Source organism: Hetaerina americana, unplaced genomic scaffold, assembly GCF_022747635.1.
Source record: "Hetaerina americana unplaced genomic scaffold, ioHetAmer1.1.p SCAF_19, whole genome shotgun sequence".
Classification (NCBI taxonomy): Eukaryota; Metazoa; Arthropoda; class Insecta; order Odonata; family Calopterygidae; genus Hetaerina; species Hetaerina americana.
Genome location: NW_027286752.1, coordinates 2,189,209 through 2,209,712, shown reverse-complemented (window position 1 = coordinate 2,209,712; position 20,504 = coordinate 2,189,209). Strand labels below are relative to the sequence as shown.

The 20,504-nt window shown below is 34.8% G+C and overlaps 1 protein-coding gene across 6 annotated transcripts in view; it reads right to left on the bottom strand.

The window, feature by feature from the left end:
• Nucleotides 1-20,504, bottom strand: part of Rim (Rab3 interacting molecule) — a 509,632-nt gene that overhangs the window by 388,450 nt on the left and 100,678 nt on the right. For all 6 annotated transcript variants that reach the window (XM_071584461.1, XM_071584462.1, XM_071584463.1 and 3 more), the window contains exon 2: nucleotides 7,658-7,862. In XM_071584461.1, coding sequence (XP_071440562.1) covers nucleotides 7,658-7,862 — 205 coding nt within the window. The remainder of the gene's footprint in view (nucleotides 1-7,657; nucleotides 7,863-20,504) is intronic.

Sequence of the window (20,504 nt, the reverse complement as noted above, 5' to 3'; positions counted from 1 at the left end):
GTCAAATCTTTTTTTTTACTTTAACCTTGATATTAATTGGAATTTATTTCGGAAATATTAAAGCCAAAAAATGTATTTACTTTTTTATAAATGATTTCATCCAATGAAATTAGTTTTAATTAATTATAATGACATTTTTTGTTTTTTTATAATACAGGGGAAGTCTTATCCAACAACAGAGATCGAAATAATGTTCAAACTACATTTGCATATCTGATGAACTGCCATCGTCACTAAAGTGAATTTTGACCTAAGTAATGTTACGTTAAGATTTTATATTTAAAGCAAAATTATCAAAAAAAAATATTTTAGTCTTACATTATTTTATTCAATAATTAATAACCCTAAAAAATAATTTTTTACACAAAATAATAGGCCATGTTCTACAAGGCATTCTAAAATGATTACATAAGATCTAAAGATTTAAGGAAGTCAGTAATTACAGGCTAATCGCTTCTAATTCAAACTGTTCACTTAAAATTAATGTTTATTACCTATTTATTTCCAGCATTTTAATCTCATTAAAAATATTGAAACTCAAACTACTGACATTATCATTTTATCGCTCCTATTTTTTCATTTAATAAAAAATATGTGTACTGACTGAGGCTTCACAAGGTTTAAAATATTGGTTGGCTATTTCTTCTCTTCAATAAATGGTAATAATAAATCTACTGCATAAATATATGTGAAAGAAAAAATTATCATCTCAGGAAAGACTAAAAATAGACATCTTTACTCTTTCGAACCTAATCTGATGGAAACGATGGTTTCCTCGGTTCCTTCAAAAGCTTTATCCGTTTACTATGATTTTTAAATTAAGACTGTTAATAAAATTCATGCCCATCGGAGGTCAGATTTTTAATCAATACCCCTATTGATTTTACATGGCCCATTCGACATAATTTAGGATTCGTTATATCATTCTAATTAATTTAAGGTTATTTTCCCAAACGCGCAGAATTCAATCCTTTTGTCATAAAAACTTCCTTATAATTCAGCAAATTACTATCTATAAAAGACGATTTACAATACAACTACAGAGGAAATATTTAACGTACTTGAACGTGAAAATACATGCGGACATTATGCTCGACACATCCATATTTTTTACTTTTCCCCTTCGTTTTATTTCCTCAAAAGATTTTTTCCGTCTCTTCCATGTAATTTCTGCTCTGCTTCCGACTATCGACGTGTCACCCATATCATCTCCATTTCATTTATCCACGCCACATACTGCCATACATCCTCGAACATCGTCCACCACCCTTCTCACCCGGGCTCGCCTGTTTCTGGTCTGATTCCCACGGGAGCGCCTGCGTGTATCTCTGGGGCGCACGACTTTAAGCCGGCGATCCGCCCACGGTAGTCCGCTTAATTAGTTTACTCGGATGACCAGTTGTTCCTTTGAATTGACTTACAAAAAGAATGTTTCGCAGAATTCACGTGGAGAGGGAGTGAGGCACTTCGCTCATCGCCCCGAAGCATTCGTTGCGTATGCGTATATCTCCAACTCGTTTCTTTTTCACATATGTTCAATACACGTCTGATGCTGTGGAATTTCTCACTGGTAAATTCCCACTACTCGCGCTTGATTAAAGGTTGATCGGCTATTTAGAAGAAGAGATGCATGGAACTTGAATATTTGTTTAACTGATTAAATTTATAGCTAATTAATTGAAATGCAAAGTGAATAGGGATGCGAATCATTACATTGCTTAAAACGATCTTGTACTGGAGGGAATTTGGCGCCACCATTACACTATGTATGTAAAGAAAAATAGATACACTGGGATACAATGTATTATGAAGAACAATATAACGAATTATGGAATTTTTAAAACTGTGTTTAGTTTAGCATACCACATTTCTGGTGCATGCAATTGAATTTGCATGCATGAGGAAATCAATTATGCGCATTTTCTTAAAATTAAACTAAATGGATCAAATTCATAGATTCATTGTGTAAGATAGCGGCGACCCAGTTATGATTCCCACAAAATTTTGGTTCAATAAAACACCTTAACGACCCATTTCTTCCAATCTAACGCTAATGTGGGGGTCTACGGATAGCAAAATTAAATTTAGGATCTCTTCATTACATGGAATATTTTCTACTAAAATTAAAGAAATAGACAAACCTCAGAGATGGAAATTCATAAATCGAAAACCTGACTTAGAAAAAAATTAAAACCACGTTCTATTTGTGTAAGAATTCTTGAAGTTCATTCTTGAGCTTGAGTATTTGGAAATGATAGTGAAAAACACAGGGGCGTGAAGCAGCACTAAGGAACGCCGAAATTCAATCACTCGTTTTTTTTTATTAGTGCCCCGTTTGCGCAGGCCCATATGCAGTTGAGGGCGTCATATATAGGGCGATATACCTCAACGCCCAACCCCCATTCCCTGGGCTAGTAGCCATAAATAATATCGGCTTTTCCCAAAGGGCTCGAGACTGCACGGCACTGCCATCTATCGGAGACGGCGGGGACGACGTTGACCGCCTTAGGTGAGGTTGGGGTTTATTCAAAACTGCGCCAGAATTCGGGCTAATGAATGAGCAATAAAATCCCGCCTTTGCCTCGTTCGACGAACTTTGAGCCGGTATTGATAATTTAATAATGTGCCATTCGCAGAATTATACGCATTCGTAAGCGAAAAGTGATTGTTACGGGAAAACTGGTGACTGAGTGTATGGGCAAATGTTCAGCTCAAATATTAACACATTCAAAATCATTCTGCACAGATGCTATCCGGTGAATACAAAATTTTACATATTTTCAGGATTCACACTGGAACGTTCTAGACAAAAAATCTAAAATTACTATTCAACGGTGTCGCAATTTACCAATGAAACACATCAGTGTTGGATTTAAAATTACGTGGAGAACTAATACATATTATACAATAAACAGACGTTAAATAATTTTCTCCATATTCATCATAACCACGATGGCAGTTTAATCTGGAATTCACGTTAGTTTCTTCCCTCTTGGAATTATTTGGACATTAACGCCTTGTATGTATGCAATCCACAAATCTTTGTGTAATGCGTGTTGCAACCAATCAGGATGTACTATCGGCGACACAGATGTTCAATTCGACATACGAATATGCAAAGAACAATTTCTCTTTGATACGATGAAAAAACATTCTCAAATGTATCAGCCATTGTTCATAATGAATACCTTCTACGCGTTATGTGAATGTTATTGTTCATAATAATGAATTTTTTTCGTAATCATTTCTCAGATGAATTAAAAATTTGTTAGGAACAACAAGAAATTGTAAGTTTCGCAGAATGTACTCTTTGAACATTTATATTATAGCAACTGATTAATCACTTATTAAACTAATAAATAAGTCTATGTAGATAAATATCAAATAAATTTAATTTGGAAACAATTACAACAGTTTTCTAGATTATGTATTACTCTTATTTTAAAATGAATCAGTTGTTCGTAATTATGTTCCATTTAAAGTACAATGATGACAGTAAAACAAAGTGAAATGAAAAACTACTAAGTCAACATGTAGCAATTATTCATACTGAAATTGTTTTGAATTGATATATCGATTGAAAACAAAAGCTAAGGGCATAATTACTTTACAAATTTGTGTGCTTTTACTGAAAACATATTTAAGAATGATGTTCAATCAATGTATTCCTGAGTTGAATTATTTCTTTCTATCATGAGTAGTTTGCCTAATTAATTACAGATTGTATGAAATTTGTCCAAGGTATAGCCACATGAATTATTTTATACAAGTGATCTTTGATAACTTTGTATTAAAATTAAATGAACATTTCAACGAGACAAGATCTTCGAGCAGTTTTCAAATTCTTCAGATTACACAATGTTGGGATAAAGATGATCGTTGAGAAATTACAACCAAATAATACATTAATTATTTCTGTCATTAAACTCATTTACAAAATTCTCTTCGATTGTTTCCCAGCAAAGTGAATACAGAATTTATAATAAATTTGGGACAGAAATATACAATTTTAGGAAAGTAATATTTTAATCAATAAGTGCAGATTTTCTGTAAAGAATTTCATATATCCAGAAATTTATTCATAGATAAACTAAAAGGTTGATAATTTTTCATATGAAAATGATCGTCGATTTCTAAAATTAATTACCAGAAAAACAATTTTATAACTGTTTGTCGGGATGGTATGGAAATTTGGCAATTTAATTTTAGAAGTGAGTAAAAAATCACCTAAGTATTGGTTATTAATTATTTTCAGCCGATAAGGAGCAATTAGTCTTGACCTTGCAAGCTCTTATATGATATGTTTTATTAAACTTTTAGATATAGATGGTATACAACATTCTGTAAAACAGATTTTAAAGTCCAGACATTCATTTGCACAATGCGAACTCCATTCACGAGGTATTTCGAATAGGGTGAAAGATAACCAACGAATTTATTGCATCTTGTTACTTCATGAGGGGTATATTTATAATTTTCAAAATAGTATTAATGTCAATCAAATTGTAATAACGTCCGCATATGAAAATCATTTTAAGGAAATGGAATTTTAACGCAACAGTAGCTTCGCCCAAGAATCGAGTTTTCCTTTACTCAATATAATGAGTGTTATAAAATTATGATCAACATAATAATACATATGATAAAATTGACTTCCTATTTTTAAATGATTAGGAAATAATTCTAAAATATTGAAATAACATTTTCAAATTTCAACGAGGCACGACTTAGATAAGCATATTGATCTACTTTGTTTCAAACTGCCCAGGCCAAAAGGGGAAATGGTTCCTACAAACGCCGCTTCTTAGGAGTGGCGCTCGAAATCAGGGCTCTTACGTTTTGTTACAGAATTTCGTGGGCATAAAACAATATTTTTAAAATGAAAACTTATATCTTTATGCATTAACTGTATTAATTCAAATTGGTGAAATTCTATTAATATTTGAATTCAGACGAATTCAAAATCACTTTTAATCAACATATCAGTAGTTACTCAGTTGAATCATTTCGATATTGGAAGAGGTTAAAGGAATTCCCCATTGATTTAGGTTTAAATCATTTTCAGTTAAAACTAAAAAAATGAAAATTAGCAATAAAAAAACCTTTTTGGTGATAAATTCATGCATTTAATGGTTTATTGCTTAAGCATCTATCTCGCGTGACAAATACGTATGCTGTAGCATCAGGCAGAGAGAGAAAATACTTTCAGTTATGACTGGAACTTAATAAATTAGGGTTTCCCTATACTGCTGAGAATAATAAAAGAACAAAAACATACCTCTTCTCATTTCATTTCATCCTCAGATTGCTGTTACAATACCAGTATTTTGCCGAAAATACATTATTTCACTCAGTTGACTATGAAATTCTGCATGTGGAATATTTTCATATTTAAGGCATTATTGATTCAGATTATTCATAAATAAGATATATTCATTTATTCAATCAATAATGGTTTGCCTCCGAATCCAATTGGATTCATATATTTACAACAAGATGAACGCAAAGAAGTTGAAATTGCGAAACAAATATACTCTAAAAATATCTCAGTATTTCAGGACTCATTTTTTTCTAAATTTTACTTAGAAATTTAATACATTACATTCAAAGCAATCTATGGTATATTGGAATAAAATGACTAATGCCGTATTTCCTACCTTCAATGAGATAAACGTGTATATTTTGCTTGCAAAAATTTCATTGCTGAGTTTATCAATGTGAACGGAAGGGAGGGGGCATATATGTGGAATCGTAGACCAGCATAAGGTGTCACCGTACGTTTCATTAGACGAAGCTAAAAAATGTGCCGATATTCAGCCTTTTTCCTCCGAAAACCTACCTTGAACGTTAGAATGCCAATAATAAAATTATAAAAATCGATAGGACCCTTTGGTGACAGAAGCTTTAAGTGACTATCAATCTAAACATTTCAGTATTTTGTACTGTCATTCTATTTCATTAAATTAAAACGTGTACGGGTGATCGAAATGAATACATTAGTTTCTCCAATGGAAAAGAATGACCTTTAACAAAAAGCCTGTAGAAAATAATTACGGCCGAAAAAATACAAAATTCCATATTTTTTCGAAATGCCTAGTTTCCATGGCAACACGTGACATTTATATCTGCTACACACCCCACTTCGGAGTTCATGCAGGTTTATGAATTTTTCTCTTCTAACAGAGCCACTTGATACGCCTTTGCTTATCACGTCCTTTCCAAACAAATTATTATCAAAATAAACTTGCATATTTTGACTGTTGAAATAAAAGAATAATAATCAATATAATTGCGTGGGCGGAATAAACACGATGGTTATGAAATTAAAACTCAATCAAATAACCAGACAGTTAATAAGGAAGCAAATAAATAAATTTACGAACGAATTTGAATAAGACGTTGAGTTCAGTCCCTATAAAACCGCTTGGTGTCGTCAGCCACTTCTAATTTGAACCTGATAGTATTTACGAGTCTTATCATTCGATTTTCTAGTGCTTCCTTAATTGTATAATGGATTTTACTTTATGTAAAAACATCTCTAAGATATTAGAGACTTTTGTACATTTGTAAATAATTTGATCAATGAGATTAATATTTCTGTCTCCATCATTTTACCAGCTTAACTATAGGAATTACTTTTTTGAGAATGATTTAATGTCCAATCAGTGGAGGACTATTACCCACCAGTTTAATTACAAACCCTAATAAAACATGACATCTAATATCCAATTTTATTTAATCAAATATATCATATTATTTATAATATTATAATAACTATTCAATACGTTTAGTATTTACATAAATTGCAACACTCAATTATTAAGAGTAAATTACATTTTTTTACTTCATGGAGTGATTCTCTCAACTCATACTTGTTTTATTAACCATTGCCCAAGCATCAAGTTCTCTAACCTTCAAATTAAAACTCATCCAGATACAAGAATTTCTCATAAGCAAATTAAATTGAGTATTTATTGGTCTTAAATTGGTAGTTGCTCCAATGAAAGTGAGTAAAACAACAATTTAACTGACTAACAGGACATCCAATGAAATAACATAAAATAACATAGTGTATCGCTTTAAATATTTTTGAACTCGGCAATTTATTCTTCTTCTTCATAGCTTGAATGCAAATTACTTGAGTTAAGATTTCAAACATTTAACCTTCCATGGTTCTTTGAAATATAGCCGCTTTCAACCCTCCGCAAAAATACAAGATGCGTCATTGGCCGGAGGATCACATTGGTTCAACTTAAATGGCAATGAGAAAATATTTTTGATCTAATTTGATTCTTAAACAACAGTCAAGGATTACATTTTGTTTTCAAATTTTTCTTTTTTATAGGTTCTCAATATTCACTAGTTGCAAAAATATATGTACCATATGCTAATTTTAAGAGATATTTACAAGAATAAGCATAATAATGTTTTTCTGAAAAACTACGGTGAAACTAAGAAACATTTCATTCTTATTTGCTCATAGACTATTAACTCATAGAAGCAACATAGCGAAGGCAGAGGACTCAAAGACCATTCGCCATGGAACGAATGTCCTTTACGGAATGTCAGAACAGCAGGGGTTCGGTTCTCTTACAAGAGAAGAAGGGGTTCCTTTGTTAATCTTAGCGACTCTACAACACATAGATGTCTGAAGTACCTTATTTGAGCGCAGTGTGACCTTCCCGCCACACCTTGCGCAGCACCTGATGTTGCAGTAATTACAGACGTGGCCCACTCCATCGGCGAACTTGGTCTTGAGGCATATATGGCACGTGGCATCCAGCTCCACGCCCGCCTTCTTCTGCTGTTCGCTCCTCTGACGAATCGTCTCCTCCAGGACTTGGACCTCGTCTTGCTTCCGCCTATCGGAGGGAGAAAGAAAAGTCGTCACAAAACTATACCCAGAAATTAAAATGCCTGGACGTGCAATGCACAAAGGCTTCATTTTATAACATCTCAGAAAATAAATGCATGTTTTAGTTATGAATTCAATGTTTAAACATTAACTCATTTTTCAATCCTGTTATGGACTCAAAATTATTGTTCGGGGATTCTGAAATGTTTCCAGCCAAAATATAAAACATAATATAATCTATAAATAATATAATATAATAATGAGTCGTAACAGAGAAGAAAACAAATGAGGAAGCTCTTGGTATGGTGGGCAAAGAGAGGTGTTTGTTGAGAGAAATCCTATGGAGGCAGGAAAAGTGGATGAAGGGGGTATTAACCGGCAGTGGGATATTGAAGACTGTAATTGAGGGGAGAATTTTAGGCAAACGAGGAAAGGGAAGGAACAGGATAGGGATGTTGGACGGGATGAAGGGTGGAAGAAGGTACTCAGAGATGAAGAGGGACGTGATGTAGAGTAGGATGTTGTGCTTTCATTGGAGTCACAAAATATTTATTTAGGAGCTGTGTCCATCCAAAAAAACCTACCTTAACCGGTAGATTACCAAATAATAATAATTATATATACGAGTGTATATATATATATATACACACACACATCGTATATATACACACATACATTTGTGATTTTGATAATCAAAGAGTAGCCAATTTCTCTATATTTTATACTTCAAATTGCCCATACTTAGATGCTTGGCTTTTATCAAGTACACATATATTTTTCGTTATTTCCTCGAATTTATAAATTTTAATCAAATTTTAGTTTATAAGTTTTACCGAATACCGTGGTAACATCTGAGAAGTAATTCAGTTCAACATTTTTCGAAAGCTCTAGTTACATCATTTCAAGTATTAAATGAGGAACAAATTGACCATTCTAGGAGAATATAATTGAAGCTATATAGCTTCAATTAGCTACAGTCAGCGTCAATTGACAACATTTGACATTATTCAAAGAGAATGCCAGATATGTTAGCAAATGGAAAATTTGCACTTTTATACCCCGTAATTTGAAATAGTCATAATATTACTATTGCATTTAAATCAATAGATAAAACATTAAAAAAAGCTTATCAATTAATACATTGATGCAATACATTGAACTACTCTCATACGATTCATTATTAAAGTTCTCTAAGATTTTTGTCGTATTCGGTTAGGAAAAAATAACTATTTAATTTCCTTTCGCATATTTCTTAACATTTGAATAATTCCCAATAACATATTTAACAGGCTGGTAAATCATCAATAAAGAATTAATTTTAATACATAATTTATAATTTCAGATTGACTTTCATTAACAGCCAAGGAGTTAAATTGTTTTTTAACTGTCCAACAGCCTTTCGCCAAATGCTCGCTAAGAATAACGGTAAGTTTCAATAGAAAACCTAAGGAAGGCGTTGTTGATTTCAATTCGATAGACCTATTTTGTAGGTGTGGAAATGCTAATACGGCCATGAAAAGGTTTACACCAATGTCGAATTTAAATATATCATACCTATGCCACCATAAGTTGTTATTGCTGACACTGTTGCCAGTTGCTGCTATCGGTTAACAAGTAATTCAACCGATTAAATCCAATAAATCATCAAAATATTCAAAGTGGAATTAAACACGCCTATTACAGGCGATAATGATACCCTTGAAAATACCCATTCACAGCTGTGAAGCCAGTATCAGTGTGCTTAATCGATCGGATAATGAACTTAAGAACTTTCTTAAATAATTTCAATAGGCCATAATGAACCTTTCTAGAGTTTGATGCATGCATATTATCCCACATTTCAAGTGCACCTTAAGCAAAGGCCACAATGAAGTGCTCGATCTGCCTGCCGGCTTTGAAATTAGGATGAAGCCTCTACCTTATAATTTTTATAATTTAATGTGACAATAGCCAATAAAAATCGATACCCAAGGCTGAATTTTACCAGTAAAGCCCAAAAAAAGCAACCCTAGGTCCTCCAGAGAAAAATAATCTCACCGGTTAAGTGCAACCAAAAAAATCAACCTGATTTCAGGTACGCTGATCAAAGAAAATTTTGAACCATCCGGAAGCCTATCCTAATTTTGTGACGTGATGATGGCGGGAGAAGGGGGCGAAGGAAGGGGGGGCCGCAGGGTGCTTCAACACGTCATCGCCCAAAGGAAAGGGGATTTCTCGGCGCGCGGTGGCGCAGGGATTCCCTCGGCTACCACGTGGTCACGTTAGAACAGTATCACTGATTTTGACACCTGTTTCATATATGACGGTAGAAAAAGAAACTTTGCACTCCCACATAAAGATTTAATACTTCACACGACCTTGATTTTGATGCTGCCCATCATTATCAGGTGAATGCTGATGATGATGCGTAGCATTGAAACCAAGGTCATGTGAAGTATTAAATCTTTATGTGGAAGAGCAAAGTTTCTTTTTCTACCCTCATCATGAAGGAATTATACACATTTAAACCTGGAACTGTTATGTTTACCTGTTTTACTTGTCCAAAATAATATATTACCGCATTGACAGGGTTTCGGATATTTCTGAGAGTTAAAGCTTAGTTAGCAAATTATCCCCCAAATTTAATAACTATATTATGTCAAATATTTACTGAATTTTCTTAACACCATAAATCTTAGAAGGTTTGCAGGCAAGGGAAAAAATCTTATGTTAACTGCCTTGATTAGCTGGGACGTCGAGACATGGTATGTAATACCTACATATGGAGTTGCTTTTTCTGCTACTTTAACAAAACGAGCATGGAAAAGAAGACAGTATGACTGTGAGACAGTATGGTGGACATGTAAAATGTGGTAATGTTCATGATAACAAGAAAATAACTGGTCCATAGCTTTATAATTTACTAAAAAGCCATAATAGACGGCGCTATGGAAAGCAGTAATCAGAGAAGGCCTTTAACTACTCACAAGTATAACGAAGCACTGATGAATATAATAATGAAGTAACGGAAGAAGTTCATTGAATGAACTTAGCGTATGAAGAAATTAATTCATCTATAAAGAGACTTCTTAGCTTATGACGAGCTAATAACACGGAATCTATTTAAAGACGGAGATGACTTATGGGCAAGTGGAGGATTGATGAGTAAGTTATCATCAAATGCCTTGAACAACTACAAGATGCAATGTTTTATCGTTTTCTACATGAAAATCTAGTTGAGATGAAGGTTTCAAATGCAACACATAACTTTATAGACATGGAACGTTGAACGCCCTGGTTTTTGCTATTATGTGCTGGCCTTGCCGAGATTATCTTCACTCAAACCCAAAACTCTGACCAAAGCCAACCGAAAGTGTTCTTATTCAATCGTTGTAGAAAAAATACCCACGAAGTGTACACGTTCCAGTAATGGCCAATAAAACTGTGAACGAAATTCCACAAATATAAAATAAAAAAGGCCTCAAGGACTGGGGTGAGTTTAATTTACCTCATACAAGTGCAATAATCACTTCTTTGAGGCTACGACTACTAAAACGTTGACTTCAAAGTTAGAGTAATTGTAAATTAACGCTGAGGTTTAGGGGTTTCGAATTTCATTCTTGCAGATTTTTTATTAATTATACAAATTTTACTTTTATTAATCAATATTTCCATAAATTATCTGTTCCAGAATTCATTTGGTATTTAACACTGTTCACGTATCCCCATCGATAATATAGGTACTTAACCTACATTAAATGCCACCACAGATTATTTGAAGTAATAATGACTTTAACTGGGCCAAATATTAAATACTAAAACCTGTCATTTCTCCTAGGAAATTGAATACATTCGCAATATACGAAATGAAATAAATTCCTCACATATTACCTTTTAAAATTCACTTCCTTCTCAAAGGGTTCCTGATCTATCACAATTAATAATCTCGTTCAAGATTCTATTCATTAATTTGAACTTCATTTCCTCTTTGCTAGGACGGAGAATTTTCATAATATAACTCAAAAACAGCATTGCACCATTTACCGAATTCAATCATAAACACTTGCTCCACACCGTGTATTATTTCATTTACCTTCTATACCCATTCAATGTTATCTTTACTGCCCGAATGAAATACATATCATCACCGATAAGTATCTCCTCAAAAGACGCGCTAGGGGAAATAGGTGGGAAGGCCTCGACAGCGTTCTCTGAACTATTAATCTCTTAATGCTGCATAAAAAAGTCTGCTGATAAGCAGAGAAACTGTTGTGATTAATGGGCAGCCGCATAACGAAATACCGCATTACCAGATTCGCAGACGGAGGAATTGCGTGAAGTTTAGGTACATTGGAGTTTGCTCTAAAATTAGCGACGTTAGAAATCTATTCCTTAGGTTGTTAATATCGCACACTACATCAAATTAAGATATTTTTTGCAAAATACAAGCTACTTTTACTAACTTTGTTATCACATTAAGTGAGTTAACTTTCAAGGACAAATGTAGGAATATTTTGGAATATTTATATTAGCATCTACCTACTTAAATATGCACGTATGACCTTCAATTTACCCGGCTGTCCAGGACTAGAGTTTGTAGTATTTATATAATAGTAATAAAAATAGTAATTGAACTCAGAGGGGTTGGGTTAAACTTAGGCACTATAAGATTTAGCCATCAAATATTATTAGCAGAAAGAATGAGTATCTAAATTGGCTAAATTGTTTTTAATTTTTTATATCGTATCTATGGACCAATTGAATATATAAATTGAATATATATATATATATATATATATATATATATATATATTAAAAATACCAATTGCATATTATAAACTAAGTACCAAGCAAGTAACTGAATGCATTTTTTGTGCCACTGCTAATTTGATCTTAACTTTTAAATGATTCAAGTATTGTGCTAAATTGTCCCTTGTTACCACTAAGTGGCAACAAATTCCACCAAGCTACTGTCTATGGGTGCTGCCGTATAAGTTTTATAATTTTTTGCGAATTCTTTTTTTAGCATTTGACTAATTAAGCTGTCCGACGTTACCTACATGAGGATTTCCGCGGTGAACATGCATCCATAACGCATATGAAATGTTTCAAATGAAAAATAACAAGTTTCCGTATCTCATTCGTTGCTTTCGCAAGAATGACATCTTAGAAACCCTATTTTTATTATCTTTTCTAACAATTTGTCTATAATTTGGTAGCTTGAGATCTAACACGACTGAATTTTCAAGTCATATTTGCAAGTTCAATATTATAAATAGCAATAGGTTATGCACACAAATCATCCACCCTGAGGACGATGCACGTGTCGGGCATCGAAACGTCGGCCAATTTGGAACCCCTCAACCGGTGGAAGACACGAGAAAACTTCATGAAGCAAATTAGCCGGAAAAAGCACCGGATCTTACTTCATCCCATATAACATTTGACTTGAAAGTAAGAAATGTTTCACTGGAGACTACAACTTCTACAAAAAAATCAATATCTACGAATAGGATTTCATTTTTTAAATTTGCAAATTTCAACTCATGTTTTCTGTTTAACCAATCCAATATTCTCTTTCTCTATTAAATAAATAGTTACTATGATATGGTAATAAAAAGAATTGACAGCATTTAAATTTGATATTTTCTAAATATATCGAGAAAATTTGACTGTTCTACAGGTACCAACAGTTCAAAATTAAGTATGACAGGAAGTGAACTCCTTCATACGAATATATCCAACGGTGTCTTGAAAAACGTTGATAATACATAGAATAGTGATTCTTAACGGAAACGATTCACACGCATTGTACATCTAAAAGCCATATTTTTACCTAACAATTACACAAAATACCTTAGTTTTCATTCAGAATGATTACGTACGTTTTTTCGTTAAGTACCTCCGACCATTAAAATATGCATTACTCCCCATCATGTTTGGCTGATATGACTTATTACGCCAATTATGATCTCGTATATAATGAATATTTCAAAAAAAAATAAGATTCGAGTCCAAATTTTGACTGACATCACAACAAAAAATGTCATATTTACATTAATTAGTAACTAATCAAAATTAGAATTTCGTAATTACTACTTTTATATGGGACATGTGATTCGAATTATTGACTCACGACCTGCAAACATATGATAATATGAAGGGAAATTATTCACTAATTACTTTTGGAGAATTAAGTCTTACAAATTTAACATATTATTTCACCAAATATATCATAAAAACATGATGATTTTTCCCTGTCGCTCTAAACAAGTTACATAAAGTAAAACAGCGGCGACCAGATAATCGCGAACGGGTGCAATCCATATACGACAGTGAAGTGAATATCATATATTTGTTAAGGGTGTGGGATAATAATACTCAAAAGCAAGTAAAAAAAAGCTACGCGGGCCTTCGTTATTCCGACTAGGAATAAGAGTGATATCTAGTAACTCACACATTTCACAAGATATCCGTGCATTCTTTTAATCCTAAAGACTGTCTTTGTACTCAAAACAATTAAGTACAATTGTTCTACGTTTAATTAATGAACTTGGTCTGTAATTGATATGATAATAAGTCTAGAACGCCGGTTTCATGTAACTTCCTACTTTCAAAATGTTCTACTCCCAATATTACTCTAGATTGATTGTCAAATAACACGACTTGTCAACAGGATTTTTTCAATTCTGTCAACAGACGTGTGTTTATATACATCTTCTGTCAATCACAAAGAGTAAGAAGGAACTATGCCTAAGAATGATGCCACAAAGTGCGAATATTTTTATTAGCACCCAACTATGAATATGGGCTATAATGCCGGAAGATCTCATTTTGGAGTAGAATAAGTTTGAAGAAATTAATGAATTGAAAAGAAAAAACTGCGATTTTTCCTTAGGAATTATCTTTTATGGCAATGACTTTCAATTTATATAAGACCATTCAAGTATTTGGAAAACGATATGATTAACCAGCAATGATTTTTCTAGAGCAAAACAAGGAATTAGTGACCTAGTGTAAATCCTAATTATGAATGCATGAAAAAATCTGATATTATTACATTACATAATTTTTATTATTTATCATGTTTAAGTGCAAATGAAAATGAAAATCTTTCTCACTGAGTTATAAAGTAATAGCCCCTGCAGTTCAAAACAACCTTTCTCTATATATATTTGTATTTGGAAGATTGCGCATGAAAATGAAACCATCTCCGATAGCAAAAGCATCTTTTATCACCAATTAAAACTAAAAGTTTTTCCTACTACTATTGAATACAGTTTTGATTTGAGACAAGATAAACTTTGACCTTTGATGGTTGACTAGATAAAATATACAAAACCGACCAATTGCTAAATATATATTTTAATTTTTTTAAATTTGAAAGCATTTTTACTATAATGACATACAAAATTACACTAGTATCTGAGGACCTATTAATATATGAGGAAAAGACGTTAATATATGAACTCATATGACGCCAAATACAAAATGGAGAAATAGCAGAAATATATCCCATGAAAAAGCATTTCATTGGATAAATAAGATCAATATCTTCGAATAAGTATATTTTATCGGATTGTGGAAAAGTTTTAAAAAAATATATAGATATATTTGGCTAAAAGAGTGCCAATTTCGGGCTTTGGAGAGACTTTTGGCAACCAAAAGCATGATGGTAAAAATTACTTTTCTTATTTATTTGAAATGTAACATACCCTAAGTGCTAAAGATCACTAAAAGGATTTTTGAAACTTCCTCTCATCGACTACTTACATCAAAAGCATGGAAAATCTATGAAATAATGGAAGCGATACATTTAAGCCACTTTGGGAATATAGAAATAATATTTCTGGAGCCATACACATTGCAAATGCTTCCCAGACATGAGCTAAGAATTTTCAAAAACGATGCATTTGTCTAGACATACATTTAGGTGGCGCTCTGGAGCATAAAATAAGGCGGAGAATGGGTTCACTTCTTATATATCACAATGTGAGACAACAAAGTAAATTTATGGAATTTTTTAGGCATCTTATTGTATGTTATGAAATTGACCACAATTAAACCGGAAACTATTTCACATTTCCTCTTGTTAATGTCCACTTCATTTCTAATCATAAAATTTAAAATAATCCGCAAGCTAAGGTGCATTTTAGGCCCGATATTTTAAAAAAGCACATGAATGAAATTTATTAGACAGTCGACATCGTGAGAGTCATACGATATTCTATAAATACTGTGATCCAAATATGTGGAAGTAACCACTATATATTTCATTGATCCTGAAATAGCAATGCTACCCTTCATCAGAAAGTTCCAGCCTTAGTAAAAATGAGATATGTAAAAGCAAAAGTAATGGTTTTGTTGCTAATATTTAGTTATATCCTCTCGTGTTTTGCACTTTGCAAGAATCCATACCGTGCTCATTTAGTGCCATGAAAAGCTTGAATCAGCAGATGAGGAAATGATTACAACCAAAAAATACTTTTCTCATCCAGAACTGGTGAGAGACAATGTTAGATGGATGGGGAGAATTGAACCCTTCCATAAAATGACAAGAAACATGTTTTGCTCAAAAAGTATCCTTATCGTTTCTACTAATGTTTGAGTACGATATATTGTTTTTTGCAGAAAATGTTTTACAATAGCAAGGTTGTCCTGGCAATTAATGAGGAATTATATTTTCCAAGACGTCACAAGTTCGACTTCATGATCGAGGATGAATTTTTTTAAAGACGTGGAGTTTGATCCACGCAATAAAATCTGATAAATGGGCTGCAAATGTGACCTATCATGATTCTAGGATTCTATTCTCACGGGCCACGTGGCAGTAATACCAAATGCTTCGGCGTCATCTCGGCAATTATTCCATTTAATGATTTATTCAAATGAACGGAAATTCAATCGAAGTGTTCTGTTACAGCGACGTTTTAAAATTTGTATTTTCATAACATTTCAAATCGAATTCATTCCTCTAATCCAATAATAAAGTGCGAAGAAGATTGGGTTTATCATACAAGAAAATTACAGAGCTTGCTTTAATCTAACCATGTGCAATTACGCACACCCAGAGGGGCCCCAGTTCATTTTCCTGTACCACCTTTTGATTTCCCATGAAGTTCGGGTCACCAGGGGTAGGTTTCTAACGAATAATATAAATCTGGGAAATTCAGGAGTCTAATGCTCTTAATCACTGAGGGATTACTCCCGTAAAACTTTGTTCAGGGTATATTCTCATTTTACATTAAATAAAAAAATTTTGATTTTATTTAGGTTTAAACATCAGAGGAAGAAGTCCCTTTCCCTTTTCTGTGCCGCATGTGATTTCCCAGGTAAATCATGGCACGAGAAAAATCACACAGCTTTGGTGAACATCAGGTTGTCTAGTATCGCCGGATTACAACTAAAGACCTCTTCTCAGAAGCAGAATTCTTAACCCTCAAATAATGCATTGCTACTTTGATAATGATACTTATTCTGGCATTTTGATTAAAACTCGCAGTCAGTGTACGTTTCCACGAGAAGCAAAATAACTCTCAATGAACGTTTTTAGAAGGCTGAGAGACACTGTACAATTGAAAATGATAGAAGTTGAAACCTAATTCAAAATGTAGAATTAAAGGACCAGAATGCACAAAAGCGTAATTCAATTCACTTTATTTTCTAATTTTATATTTAACGATTGACGCATGTTATCTAGTCGTAATATCAACTCAGTTTCAAAAAATATATTTGAACGATCAGTTTTAAAAACTTGTTTAAAAACATTTGGTATTTAATACTAATTTCGACCCATAAAGGCATAAAATATTGAAATTTTCTCTCTCAAATCCTGAAAAATTAATTAAATATATTTAATATTTACTTTAGAACAACCTCCTGAACAATAATCGAGTTTCCGTTTTCGAATTATTTTCGTCCCTCTCTAACAATGGAAATTTTTACTTTGATTCTCTTTACAATAAAATTTACCTCTACTCTTACGCTTCCTTCACAAAATTAAACATATGACTAACTAAAATAGAAAAATAACTGATTAATGCTCTGTGAAGATATCGCAAAAATGCCTAAGTTGATAAAATAAGAAAAGGAAAAAAATCCTTCACACCAATTTCTGGTAAGGAAAATCCAACATACAAATATATCAATAAGATCGTATTTGCAAAGCAAAAATCTTATTTAACTTGTTCAATTTAATATTTTATATTTGCAATGAAAGTTCATGTAAATTCTCCTGATCTATATTACTATACTATCTACACTTATTTGTCACCCTGGAATTCAACGTACGTGCGTAAAAGGGAGTGTAAACCAATGAGTGATCAATATGAATTTGATTGATTAATCACGTATTACTTCATGACAATATTACTTCGTTGTATGTAGTTAGTAATTGCTTTAATAAGTGATACACGATACATGACCACAATCGTCATCGTCGTCTTTTTTTCCACGCCGTTGCTCAGCAACTGCCGAAACATAACTTGACCCGTGGCACAAGTTCGACTCTAAACAGCGTCGCGTTACCATCGGCACGTATTGATACGGCACACATCGTCGTCCCGTGAGCTCGTTCCAGCTAATCCAACGCTCGCCACCTCCCTCCCATTCACACTCTCCCCTTCCACTCCACCGTCCACATTCCATCGCCCGCTGTTTTTCTTTACTCTGTTTTTTTTTATTTTACGAATCTGATGAACTTGGATAATATCTCCAATTCCAAGTGGAAGGCACAGGAAGGAGGTGGAAAGGGGGGAGGAGGAGGGAGAGTCGGCGGGACGCTGGAAGATGCGGGGACAGGAAGGAAAACCGGGTGGAGAAGAAGATGGAGGAGGAGAGGGACAGATACTATATAGAAACGCGTGGGAGGACGAGGAGAAGAGATGGAAGGAGAGAGAGAAGAGAGGAGAGAGAGAGAGGCAGGGGTGGGGCAAGCGGAGAGAGAGAGGGCTCCATTCCGGCAACAGAAAACGCCAATAGTCATATCCCAGTAGAAGGAACTCTGGCGGCAGGGACGGGAGATGTAGGGGCCTAGTGACGTCACCACATGCGGGAGCGGAGGGGAAGTTGGCGATGGGATGGGGAGGGCGGGGCATCATGGCGAGAGAGAGAGAGAGAGGAGGACGTGGGAGAGGGGGTGGATTGGGGGAAGGTTCGGAAGAAGGGGGAAGCGGGCGGTTAGGAGGGGGAGGGGGGTGGTTAAAAAGTGTCGGAGAGGCAAGCGGGAGGAGGGAGGGAAATGTAAAGGGGGCGGAATGGGGAGGGGGGGGTTGGAAATGTAGAGGCGGGAGAGATGGTAAAAAGGGACTACTGAAGTGCCCCCTCCCGCCTCCCCATTCGACCAAAAAACCTCATCCCCATTTGACTGCCTCCTCCAAAGTCTACCCGTCGACCACTTGAGATCCGCAGTGGCTACTCCCGCATTTGCAACAACCCCAACCCCTCCCGCCCACCCGCCTGCCTGCCTGCCCCCACCACCATTGTCTCCCCCCACATCCCAAACCAACCCATCCCCTTTTGCCCTTCCGACTTGAACGACCTCTCCTCCCTCCCCGCCCCCAGTCATCCTCTGCCCCCTCCCTCCTAATTCCTCAGGCCACTCCAACGCCACGTCCTCCCTGGACTCCCCTCCCACTCCTCCCCGTTCTAAAGCAACCATCTCGACGCATAGCCTTGTGGGAGGGAGTGGAATGGTGAGGGGGAGAGGGGTGTGGGGTGAAGGGGTGGAAAGGGTTTTCTCTCTCTCTCTCTCTCTCTGCGAGAGAGAAGAGGAGGAGGCGGATGGGGAGAGGCACTCTCCGCCAATGAACGCACAAGGTCTTTTTCTATACAGTCCCAGTCTGACCACAGGAATTATGACCGTTTTTCAATCCGTTCGTTTCTCACAGAAGGTAGCTTTCCCCCTTAAGGGGGAGGAGTTGCAATATAGGGGAGACGAGAGGGGCGGGGGATGGGGGGTGCGAGATGGATGAAGGTGGGACCCTACGCCGTGGATTCCTATGGACACGCTGGGGCTCATATGGCAATACAAATCCTTTTTCGAGTGCCCCCAAACGCCTCATTTTCCCGTTCCCGGATCAAAATCGATGACTATTGGTTACATTGATAACCTATAATTTGTGCACTCAAAGATGGCAAACAGTGACACTATCTTAAATTTATTGTCTGTAAAGCCTCGCCCTTAATAGCTTAACCTCGGCCCTTTAATATCCGGTCACTGTGCGAATGGAACGCAGTATCAATCGCACGAATATATTTTTTGTGTTTAGGGATATCCGACGTTTTTTATTCGCCTTATTGATGGCCAATTCAATGATCAAATCGATCTATTTACTACAATTTGTTAGTCATTGATTTCAACACATTAAATTTTCGACGGTTTTGATTTCGAGTACGGGCAGTAAAAATACAAAATTATAAGTAAAATTGGCTCAAATTATAGTAATGATCATCAATGCAATGTTTATTCAAGTGATTTGTGTTTAGTTTTAGCTAATTGTACACATAGGATTGAATTGTAATGAGGAAGTTAAATTAGACGGTATATAGTTCTCAAAATGTTTCAATTGAGAGGTTCTTTCCCTCGAAAAGAACAGTAGCTTACAGTTTACGCGTCATCTGATTCAAAGACCGAACCTAACAAAAGCCTTCAAGGCAACATTTTATTGAG